This window comes from Polyodon spathula, chromosome 41, assembly GCF_017654505.1.
Source record: "Polyodon spathula isolate WHYD16114869_AA chromosome 41, ASM1765450v1, whole genome shotgun sequence".
In the NCBI taxonomy this organism is placed as follows: domain Eukaryota; kingdom Metazoa; phylum Chordata; class Actinopteri; order Acipenseriformes; family Polyodontidae; genus Polyodon; species Polyodon spathula.
The window spans coordinates 747,155-759,755 of NC_054574.1; the positions used below are offsets into that span (position 1 = coordinate 747,155).

The 12,601-nt window shown below is 37.9% G+C and overlaps 1 protein-coding gene across 15 annotated transcripts in view; it reads right to left on the minus strand.

Moving 5' to 3' along the window:
• The window catches only part of LOC121305037 (elastin-like), a 46,402-nt gene extending 39,383 nt beyond the window's left edge, over positions 1-7,019 (minus strand). For 10 of the 15 annotated variants that reach the window (XM_041236545.1, XM_041236544.1, XM_041236537.1 and 7 more), the window contains exon 1: positions 6,731-7,016. In XM_041236545.1, the coding sequence (XP_041092479.1) occupies positions 6,731-6,806 (76 nt within the window). In that variant the 5' untranslated portion in view covers positions 6,807-7,016. Of the gene's footprint in view, positions 1-6,730 lie in introns of all 15 variants that reach the window. The other 5 variants (XM_041236540.1, XM_041236542.1, XM_041236539.1 and 2 more) reach the window with 3 other exon arrangements.
• Between the last annotated feature and the right edge of the window lie 5,582 nt (positions 7,020-12,601).

A 12,601-nucleotide genomic window follows, 5' to 3' on the forward strand; every position in this document is an offset into this window, starting at 1 on the left:
GGTCTATTGAAATAGGGCATTATACTGAAAGAGTTCTAGCCCAGTTTAACAGAGAGAGCCACATTCCTGGATGCTCGTCTACCTGCATGACCGTTTAATTAAATTCAGGTCCTAATAGTTTAAACAGGTTGGGAACCCATTGAGATCAACATCTCATTTCCATCTCACTTCAATTGCAGTTTTCAAAATGTGTGGATACAGCTGCACTGTGACATTTAGAATGAACATTCTCCTAGTTTATCCAAGCCTAAAAAAATATACTAAAACACTATTAAAGGAAACAGAGGGAAAACATGGCACTGGTGCGGTGTCTCGGACACTAAGTCACTGTTTAAAAGCACCACTGTTGCATGAGTTTGCAGTGAAACAGTCTGTCCACAGAGCCAGCTGTACATTAAGGGATGACAGCATAAGGAGACAAATGTAATTAATACAGGGCTCCTCATATATCAATACAAAAAGTTACAGGCTACAGTAAATGCTCTTCTGGCAGATTATACATCTCCTCTCGCTTTTGATGCCAAAGCAACTTAGCAAGATTTTTATCACAAATGCAAAGGCCCTTTGTATAAACTTAACAGAAATGCCTCAACCTGCTTATAATAAATCCTGTTATTATAATTCAGCTATGGCAGCCCAGACAGAGCCTGTGCCATTGATCTACATTCTTGTACTTGTTTTATTTTATTTTATTTTTTTTTTACAAAATGTATTATTTTAAAGTTTAAACAAAAAGAAAAAAAACATTTTACAATCTTCAAACAGCATTAAACAAACAGGAGTTGATTCAAACTAAAAAGAGTTTCAAAAGATCAGCAGAACCCACTGGCAAATCGAAAAATGAAATAACAGAGAGAAAAGAGGGGAGAGCACTTGGACTCTTTCATTCTTTTTGTTATGAACGAGGACTCTAGTCAGCTGAGCTTAATGGTAACATATATAAATACAGCTGCTTTTAAAAGAGCTTGACTGAGTGTCCATGTGATTCAACATGACTTGTGTCGCTCCACCTGACCAAGATGCCAGTCCAAACCTATCTTGTCCAGATAAGCAAATCCCATTGTGAGCGACTCTATTTATCAAGGCCATGGTAATAAGTTCAATTAAGGTTAAGCAGAACATTATGATATATTTCACACACATTGGACTGTACTGTGGGTGCTCATCTCACACCTGAGAGAATGAATGAAGAAGAGAGATGGGGGGAGTAAGAATGGGAGAGAGAATGATAAAAACTTAACAGAAATGTTCTCTTATTGGTGACGCCAAGACTTATCCCAGCTGAGACGATTCAGGAAGCAAGCAAGTCATTTGTCTCTTGGCTGGTCTGTGGGGAGGGGGGGTATGGCATATGATGAAAAATGTATTCATTTTATAAAAATTCAAGCTAACAGCTAACAGTCTGGTCAAAACAAGCAGCAGATGTACTCTATTACAGGATTAACTAATTAGTAATACTGAACGTCATATTCCAAGGACCATAAATGATTTCAAGCTGTACAAACAGTATACAGCAGAACACTATACCACATAGACAAGCACACTACAGTACCATAGCACTATATTAAACAGTAGTTTAATATTTGAATGTTGAACCACATTCTGTGCAGTAAACCCCTTCATAAAGGCTACATCACACTGTGAAACTGCTGAATCACTTTGAAAACCAACACAGCATGCTTATTATTAAACATTTTGTCAAATCAATTTGTTAGACTCTAAAAGAACTGTAATAATACCACATTTATTGTAATTAATGAGTCCTTACAATTTTTACTGCATTGTAGTAATAAGTGTTATGGCAACACATTAGACAACTTCTTTATACTTACATGATGTTAAATTGGTTTACAAAATTATGACGAAGGATTCTGCATGTATAGCTACATACTGCACATAGTTACAAAAATACTTTGTGTGCACACTTCAGTAAAAACATGATTTAAGCAATAGAGATGAGTGATTTAGGATTCAGTACAGAACACAAGCAAACTTGCCTAGCAATGGTAATGAGAACTACATTTTGAAAATACAGAACGGTAACCGAGAGCCAACCACAGAGGCAGACCCAACCAAGGTGCAGTAGCTCTGAAACTATATGTTTTTTGTGAATTAAACAAATGAAACAGAATTGATAATTCACCACTGTGCACCTAACCTCATACGGCAAGCAACCTAAAACGGTCACTTCAAGGAACATGTGCTGGATTGAAGAATGCAGTCATTTTGAAAAGCACGCGGCACTCTTAGGTCGTTTCATGAATGAAATCTAATTTAGGAGCACGTCCAGTTGTCACTGCTTGGAAATCTGTTTATCAAAATGAATTTGTTACCTGGCGTGTCTTGGGAGTGTTATTGCTGGAAGTACCGTCTCTGCAAATTGAAGAAGCCTGTTTCATTGTCAGATAACGCTGTCAAGACTATGAAGATACATTGCACATGTCTGAGTGAGTCCTGTCAAAGATGACAGGCTGAAAAGGCTAATCAGTTTCTATTTGTTCAGAGAAGTTGTGGAGTTGCCTTGCTGCATTCACTACCATAGTTTCTGGTCTCTGTTCTACTGTTTCTGTTTTACACGGCAACAAAATGAATGAGTGAGGTAAAAAAAAAAAACAATAAAAAACAAGAGCTCCATTGTTTGCTGTAAAGCATTTCAGCAGTTTCCTAATGCACAGTTTGACAATTAATCTAATCCAAAACCTTTTCATGGGCTAGAGTGACAGCCTCCACTTGGGAGTTCAAATTAGAGTGTAACTAACTGCCTCCCACGCAGACCTTGAACCTGTCCAAAACAATCAATGACCTCTGACATGATCAGGGATTGTCTGCATTTTCAGCTCAGGGAGCCTCTGGGAGATTGCAGAGCGCTTTTAGGGGCTGTAGCTTAAACAAATTGTGTATTGGGTTAGGGTTAGTTCTATTGTAATTTTAAAAGTTTAATAAATATATAATCAAGAGTTACATACACGGTATACATGTTTAATAATTAACAACTACAAACACACATTTTACACGGAATAGGTATTCCCATTATTTTTGATTTCTATTCGGTTGTTGCTCGCTGGTGGGTGAGCTGTCTCCCTGTATGCTAATGCAGTGCACCCTCGCTATAACAAACCTGTTAGTTTCCAAAACTTTTGTTCATTGTATCAAGGGGCTTGTTATAGAGAAAGGACAATCAAAATGAATGATAAACTGTTGGAGTTCATGAGATGATATTGTGAATACAGGTAGAATTACATGTACCTGTTATCTCATGCATGCAGTATTCTGCCTTTGCTTTCGTTGAAGAATTACAACGCAGTGCAAAAAGCAAAAATCCTGAATTGAAGCTGAACTTTTATTCAAAATCAATCTGACATGAATCGTTTCAAAGTGCACCAAATCTTAATCCGACATGCAAGAATCCCAAACTGAGTTTTTATTCCAAATCAAGCCGACCTGAAAGGTTTGACATGAAAAGGTCATCAGATCCTCAATTTGTTTCCTTCTTTAATCGAATTTGCTTTGCCGCATGGTTGCTGAACAAGCCAAAAAACAGAGTGCTTTTTGACAACCTGTATTCCCGACAGAGATATGCCTGCGTTACTGCTTTTTTCAAATTGTCAATATAGTTTGCGGCTTTGTTGCGACATGAAATTATTTTAGTATATTATATATATTAGTTTCAGAAGCAGTTACACAGCACATGCTTTTTTAACCCTTACAATGGTTTCTGCTGAGTGAATCACGATAGTAATAACTTTAAATGTAATGCTAATCACAAAAAAAAATAAAAAATTACACAAAAAAATAGCAATTCATTATTAGAATACACCAGTATGGGGCATATTATGAAACAGCAGTTTGGTGATGTCATTATCACACGGTCTGCTTGCAATGTATCTTTGTCGCAGTCTGGCATGCTGTGTATAATTTTCTGCCTTTCGAAGATGGAAACATCTTGAAAGTTTTGAAATTTAATTTTTTTTTTTCTTTATATAGAGATCAAGGCCGAGCTGGTGCCAAATTGGCATTCTATACCCATCAAAGCCAGGGGATAATCAACTGATATTAAACTGAAAAAGGAAATCTGATTGATCTTAACGTGGCAGGTTTTTGGGGGGCTATGTTAGGTTGGAAGGCAAACGGGTTGATGTCTTCCTTCGCTCTTCTTAGATCACGTCCTGCACAGATATCTTGCCATGCCTATGAAATGTGCCGCACCTCTTTCTGATCTGAATGGGCTGTTATGCATTGCTGGGGGTGGGGGTGTTAGGAAAGTGTTAAAGTACATATTGGACTTGTGGTGATGACTAGCGAGAACTACGCTGAGACAGCAAAAAGGATTTAGCATTTAGAAAGAACTTACACTGTAGGTTTTGTTCAAGCATGCAGATTGTGCCATCATCTATGCATCATAGTGCTACAGAATTTTTTATACAGGTCACCTTTTAAAATGAGTTCCTGTAACATTGTTGCTGCACTTCCCATTGTTAAGAATTGCAGTGCAATTGAATCACACAACCCTACACTAAAAACCAAGCTGGTTTCAGTCTGTTCTGTAAAACACCTAACCAAGACAGCACTGAATCCCAATTACCTACACACTGCTGGTTTACAGCGAACTGAGCAAATAAATAAGAACGACGAAGCAAAGAAGAGTGGGAAGCCTTGCACAAGTTATACACTCTGTTTGCACTCCCTCTTTCACATGAAACAGTTCTGTGAATTGTACACCAGAGTGAGAATGTACTGCTGTTTGCTGAACCAAAAAGGCAACACAGAATATGTTTAAACTAAGTGGAGTATCATATACTATATGAGTTCATAACAACTTCAACATGGCTTAATTAAGTTAGAAAACAGAGCAAACATCAATAAAACAATGTCATTAAATCATATAAACACTGAGCTTTTTGCAAAAGCAATCTGTAAACGATAATACACCACCAATCATCCACTTCACTTGGGCGATGGGCCACGGTTTCTTGTCTAGTGATTCACTAACTCTCACTTTATAATCAAATCTATTTTCAAGTTCAAACAGCATATGATCTCTGCAAGCTATCTGCTAACTAATGTGGCGCTAATTAGGTGCAACTAAAATGTGAAAAATAACCTGAGAAAGCATTGGTTTTAATTACATGTTAGTTCTGGCTGCAATGACCACCACATCTTGATTCTTGGAAAAGAACTAAGGCTATTTTATATATTTTGTAGCAAATGAAACAAGGCTTGTTAAACTTTAGCATTGTCTCTGTATGATTCAGTGCATCCATACATACAGTATATAGTAAGTACTATATTGATCAGTCTTCAAGCTGTGTTTCCTATAGAAGAAGCCATTTCAATTAATGGAATTACATATGATATATTAATGGCTAGTTTAACTAACCTTTGTAAAGTAAATCTCATCTAATGACAGATCCAACAGTCATACTGAAAGAAGATGTCTCTGTAATTACAGGGCAGTGCATTTGATAACTGAAAATAAATCATTACTGGCGCTAAACCTGTAGCAAAAAGCATCTTGTTTTTGGTATTTTTGTAATCTTAACATATTATGTGTTTTTCTGTTACATTTTGGTTAGGGTTTAATATACTTGGGTTTACTTTGTGTACTTTAAAATAAATTCAAAAGGACATCAGGCATGTAAGAATATGACATATCATAAAAACGTCACCATGTCAGTCAGTTGTATTGATGTCTCTAACACAGTCTACCACAGTACTTGAATACAGATCTAGTTAATGCATGATTAATATTAGTCAGATTTCCAACTTTCCAACTTTCCATCCAACAATGGAAAATTGAACTTTGAAGCGTATTCAACAGAGATTATACATGCTGTAGTAAACCATTTGTCCAAACAAATATATTTCCCTGCAAAAGCTAGAAATATTGGCATGCATTGTTATAAACCTCTCAATAAAGATGGCTCCATATTGCTTATTATTCTTTAAATGTCACCATACTGCTGCCAAATGCCTTTCTAGTGAGCATTATGTTATAAAACATTTCCATGTCTTGCATATCAATCTGTGCTTAACCAGCGTTGAAAAGGAATGTTAAAACGTCCTGCCCTCTTTACTAAAACTTGTGATTTTGTTCTTATATGCAACCAGTGTATAATTCCCCTATTTAGACACTACATGCTGTAACTACTGTACAATGCATTAAGCTTATGTTTTACATGAACAAGTCATATATGCAAATGTAAAATGTAATAGCCTTAAGAAAACAAGTGCTACCTTGTTCACTTCGTTTTTATTTTACCAACTCTAGTTTCTAAACCTGTTGCCAAATGCTTTAACTTTAAAATTAAAATGCAAACCAAAAATTAGCTGCCTCGTTTTCTGTATATACACACATAAACCACAAACTTGCAAAAACACTTCAATTCAGTTCAAGCTAGGTTTTACCATACTGGTACACTTTTTCATAGCGTCTTTATTGTGCAAGGTGAAAAACAACCCCACTATAGTACAATATATAACCAAGTGGAATTGATCTGATAAGGTGTTAGCACCCAAATGCTCTGATATTCATGTTTTGTTTATAGAAGAATGTACACATTACAGTTACACGAAGCAGTGCAGAATTTTAAAAAAAGCTGTGCAAGTTAAAACCAACTTTGTAGATAATGAACCAGCTGCTTAAAAAAAGAGTACAAGGTGTTGTACCTGTCTATGGCAATGCCTGGCCACAGGTGGATTTGCAGAAGTAACCTGAAAAATGTGCACCTACCTCCTTGGAGTGAGGGTCCACAGAGAGTCAGAAGTAGGAATCCTTGAAGGAGGGATACAACCATGCTGCTAGCCATCTCGCTCCAAAATGCCCCAGACTCTCCCAAACCTCTGGTTTTATCCTTGGCTAGCTAATTACCAATTACCAGCCTTCGAGGGGGGGGAAAAAAAAATGCCGAGAAGATACCGGACACTACGTAATTGAGAAAGGGCGAAGACTCTTGGTTCTAGGAATCATTTCACTTATTGTTTTCCCTATGTCTGGTGTTGCTGTTTTTATCCTTATCATTCCTGCCAGCAGAGCATGACTTGCTGCCAAAAAAATAGACCCCCCCCCCTGCCTCCAAATCCACCCACAGCCAATGGGGTCCTCACTGTCTGCCAGACCTTTCTGCATTCATTTTAAGAGAGCTTGTTTTTTCAAAGAGAAAGAAAAACGAGAAAGAAAAAGGAAGCTAAAACAAGCCAGATAAGGCAATTTAATTTTTTTTAAAAACCTGCCTCCAATTTCCAGCCAAAATAATACATGGCATTATTCTGAGAATGCTAACATGTACTGCATATGGCCGTGTGTAATATATGATGATATAGTAAATTGCATTATTTAAAGATGTATCTAAAACATGGGATTTAAATGCAGCGGCTATCATTCTACTGGGAGAGTACTGATGAGGTTGCAGCCTGCTTGTGAAACTCAGAACACAGGCTTAGAAAGGGTACAGATAGCTGTGCATTTGGCGTTAAACCTCACTTTCAAAAAATGTGTTCATGGAATTCTCATTTTTCACCTTAACAAACTTAGAAGAAATCAGTTGCACCCTGATAAATACACAGAGCAACACTCTAACTTGACTCTAAAGGTGGGTATAAGACTAAGGAAGAGAGGCATGTACAGTGTCTGCTGCGTAGTCATGGAAGATGTGATACAGTGCAGACGCTCGTTCGTTTCAAGCCCCGGGATCTGCAGACACTCAAAGCCAAGGATGGATGCCCAATGGCATGCTCATACTGTCAGCTGTGCTTTTTAAAATATGCAGGCTTAATCCATAGGTGCGTTTCTCAGTCTCTTTGTCTGATGTCTGATGTCTGATATAGTGTCCTTATATTTTGAAATAAGACTTGTAACAGTGTATGGCAGAGGAACCAGCCTACAACGATGTCTTTTGACGGCTCTGTGAAACACCATGCAACTTCTGACAGATGGTCTACATCTGGAAACAGCTCTGAGTCCTCTGAGAAGACTCTTTTCGGTACAGACAGTTCTTGGCAGGAAAAGAACTCCTGCACAGGCCTTGTGTGTTGTTTGTTTGGATGTTTTGGGGATGTGGAAATGAGAGAGAAGAGGAATTAAAACCATGCTGGTTTTAATGTTACGCTTGCCTGCTAAAGATTTGATCTAAGCCTCTGATGGTCTTTAAGGATTTATTCTGGAGTCAAGGGTCTCTTAAGGATGAAACAGTAACACACAAGACAGACAGAGACGCGGTGTTTGGTGAACATAATAGGTAAACAGACAGCAAATAAAAAGGTTGTAACAAAACACTGACACCAAAACAGGACATGGCACTTAAATAGACAAACAAAACGTACTTACAGACAAAACAAGTGGACGAACGTTAAACAAACAAGTACCGTGCTGGCCTTCCAGCACGTCTTAGCAATTGTTATTTCTCCTTCATTTTAACTCTCCTCTGCACACTCGTTCTCCACTCATGAACACACAACCCCAAGTGAGTGAAAACATGCTGCTTTTATGCAGCTGTACTGAGACTTAATTGCTAATCTCATTCAATTGGAGTCTCGGTACAACTGCACGTGAATTAAGTGTAATTCCCCGTGCTCACGTATTATTTTACCTGCACGTGAAGTGCTGTGCAATCCTCGTGCCTAAATACAAATATACATTTTAAACACTCGTGCTTGTAACCCATATTATATCCCGTGTACCAATGACTATACACCAACATCAACACACTACATACAACATAAAACACAAATAAATAGCACAGGGGTGGGCACTTTGCCACAAACATCCATCCGCAATTCAAACCAAAAAGATATTTAAACTATTGTAACAGTTTTTAGAGACCATTTCTTCTAATTCGAAGAATGGGTGTGGGTTACTTTGTCTTTGCATTAGCGTACCATGTTAAATCTACGTGCCAGTTCTACTAATTGTTATTATACGCTACCTTGGTTTTACTTCGTTTTACTCCACTTCAGACTGGGGTATCTGGTCACAACAGTCTGTATTTTTGCAGTTTCTCGAACAAATGTCATGCACAGTATGTATTTTTCAGGATTTTTTTTTAACACGGTACATAAAAGGGTGGAAATCCATCTTCTAATGACATCAAAACTACTCAATCTTTACATAATGGTGGTTTATCAGTCAAAAATATGGAAATTAAGTTACATTAGGGACTTTGCAGTGAGAAAATCGAGCTCAACAGGTCCCTTTGCTGCCCAATAATCTTCTAGAAACAACACAAGTCCCTAATAAGAATAATAGTATGCTTGGATATATACCAGCTTTCCTTGGCAACTCTGAACTCATACCTTTATATTACAGGAACGAGAACTTTATTCATTGCTGTTGTATGCTATAATCGTTTTATTATTTAGCAAGTCTGGTATGCACAGCTTATCATTTTTTATTATAAGAATATTCTGGAAAGAAATGGGTTGATCGTTATATTCCAAGGGAGCTGCATCATGAGTGTCAACATACCAGCACACTTCTTTAGGGTTAGATGATAATAACCTTTTCAATGATCAATTATCGGTTGATTGCCCGATTGATTAAGCAAAGCAGTGGTTCAGGCAGGGAACTGACTTTAACTTTAGATCAAACCACGTAAACATCAAACACATTTTATTCTTCCCTCAATCCTCTACCTCCACCTGCTTTTTGGCTTTGGCTAATGGGGAGGGCAGCTATCCTGCCACCCTGCTCATGCCTTCCCTATGGTCAGCCGCTCCTCGTCTCTGCGAGCTAATTTATAGGCACGGGTATCGCGAAAGGCCATCCACGTTCACCGCTCACCAGCGACCCCTGTGGCTGACAGGGCGCCTGCGGGTCTGCAATGGAGCCATTCAGATCTGTGTTGTCCTCTGGCACTACAGGTCTGATGCCTTCGCTGTGGATCCACAGTGCAAAAAACGACGGTTTAGCAGGAACACGTTCCAGAGGACATATGTTTTAGCCTCCATTTCCGAGTCGCTGGGGGGCTGCAGTGGTGAATCGGGATTAATAATAACACAATTGCAGATTCCAAATTGGGGAAAAAACTGGGGTAAAAATCACTGGCACTGACAAAATTTAAAAAAAAAGTAGAGGCAGGAAGATCCTACAAGCCAGGTTTAGAAATCTTTTCAAAAACATGGGTCTCCTAAATGTGAAATTCATTTTCTCAGCTTAATGTTCCTTACAATGAACACAAATAGCAACTGGTGGCAATAAAACACATCATTGTTTTTGCAATGTATGCCTTTTCCCCAAAGGGAAAATAAATGGTGGGGGTTTGGATGGGACTGAACGTTACTGCTGGCAACGCCACCTTGAGGTAAACTGGATTTGTCAGGGAGCTTTTTCACTACGACGACTTTGACATTTGCAGTGTAAACCTTTCCTATTGCTTTCAATTTTAATTTAAACACAAGATGGGGGTGGGTTACTATATACCAGTTGAATTGAGCTTGCCTGGGAATTTCATAAGCTAGTTGAGAAAGTAGAAGGGTCTTGTTACATTCCTCACCTGAGCCGACGTCTGTTGGCTGGATACACTAGTGCACTGATTTTCAAAATCAAACGCAATCACGGCTCTAATGCTGGACTTGTTTTGTTTTGGTTTTACATACAAGTTTTATTGCAGGGGTTTTCAAACTGGGGTAAACCCCCAACCGGTTGCTGACAGTGAGTGAACGCTGAGCGCGCACGTGGCTAATTTATACATTTAAATAGCAGGGCGGTGGTTACTGCAGGCTAAAAGAAACCCCAAAAAACAAAAAATAACGAAAAGATTGTCATTGTATGATGTTGCTTCTTTTAAAAACTGTGTAGTATGCAGCAAGTTTACTTTCTGAAGTTTAAATGTTCAGTGTTAGTAATTTAATCAGCTCAGTGTATTATCTAAGTTTACATTTTGAAATAACTGTATTATTGAGTTGAGCAGGCAGCTGGACCGCTCTACTTACACAGTGAAATCACTCACTTGTTCTGCGCTGGAGCTGGAGCGACACGACTGTTATCTTTACTTGCAATGGTTGTAGGTGTTTTTTCATTATTCATGAATCCGTTGAAGAACTGCTTTGTGATGTGAATGCATTGCCCTACTCCTCCACACCAGTAATTATTAATAAAAACAAATGCATGATATTATTATTATTATTATTACAGAAATGTCCGGAATTGGATTCCCTACTCCAGACCTATTGAGTGTGTTCATACAGTGAGTGCCCATCAGCAAGCTTTAATTGTCTTGCATCTGATTAACACAAATAGACTGCTGCGCTAAACACTTCAACATGGAAGCATTTTGCTAAAAGTCATTTCTGATAAATATAAATATCCCTTTTCTACTTTCAACAAATTAGCTTTTGGAAACATTAACTTCAAAACAATGTGCTTGTTCTGGCTGGAGCATTTTACATTTTTCATTGCCTCTGATCAAGAGTTTGACGATAAAATTTGAGTTGAATTAAAAAAAAATTAAAAACAGGCCTATATTTGTAACTTTTTAAAATGTTTTTTATGTTAAGAATTGCTTTCTGATTTTGTTTTAAATTGGAACCTTTGTTTTGTTTTTCAGAAGCATTATCTGTTTTTGGACTCGTTTCAGCATAATTATTAGAGTCAGGATTGTGAAATCATTTTACATAGCATTTTAAGTTAGTGCATGTGCACCATCGTTAACTAATTTTATTTAATTTCGTTCGTTTTTAACAGCAGTTTTGCATTTCCAGTACTTGGCTGAACTCTAGCCCCTCCTCTTACCCTGTGTGCCTTCTGAGCCAGCAAATTTACTTTTGTATTTTAACTTAAAAACCCTATTGGTTCAAATTTGAAACTGGAATATTGGCTTGCGGTCTAGTTCAAGGTTTTGCGAGTAATTAATCTTGTAATTAGAAAACACCATATTTATTATGTTATGACACTATCTCAGATGGGGGTACGCGGTAGATTAGGTTATCTGGAGTCTGGTTTATTGGATACACTCAAACGTATTACATGGTCATTGGAAACTGAGTGATTCTCCAGATAAGAGACTCAAAGACACTATTCAATTAACTTAGCATGCAATAAACCAATCAGAGCGGAGCAAAGGACAAAAGGAAATCCCATGTAGGTCCACTTGTGCAATGTTGCTCATTTTAAGGTAATTTTTACATAAGCAAAGTATTTTAACATGAGCGCGCATCTTTAAACACCTTCAGTCTTCAGCACATTGTTGAGCATTATGAGATGTGATGAATATTCAAAGATTATTTTATTTTATTAGTCACTGATGACGATAATGATGGTGACGATGATGAAAATAAAAATGTTTCATGCATTTGTGTTTTTCTAAAAAACATTTCTCAAAAAGCAAACTCAAACGGTCTTCAGACAGGACGAGCTGTGCACCCTGATTCACACCTGACCATCCAAGTGTGCCCCAATTGAATAGTTAATGACAAGCTGTTAACCTGAAGGATAGTGCAAGACCCCATAAAGAAACTGCATTGGTTAGCATGGTATGGGGTGAATGAAAGAGGATTTCCTAGACGTCAGCTGACCCATTGAAGGACCTCTGGACAAGCCCTTCAGCACTCCCATATAAAATGGATGATTTTGTATTAAAGGCCAGCATGCTGTACATGCTGCAGGGCA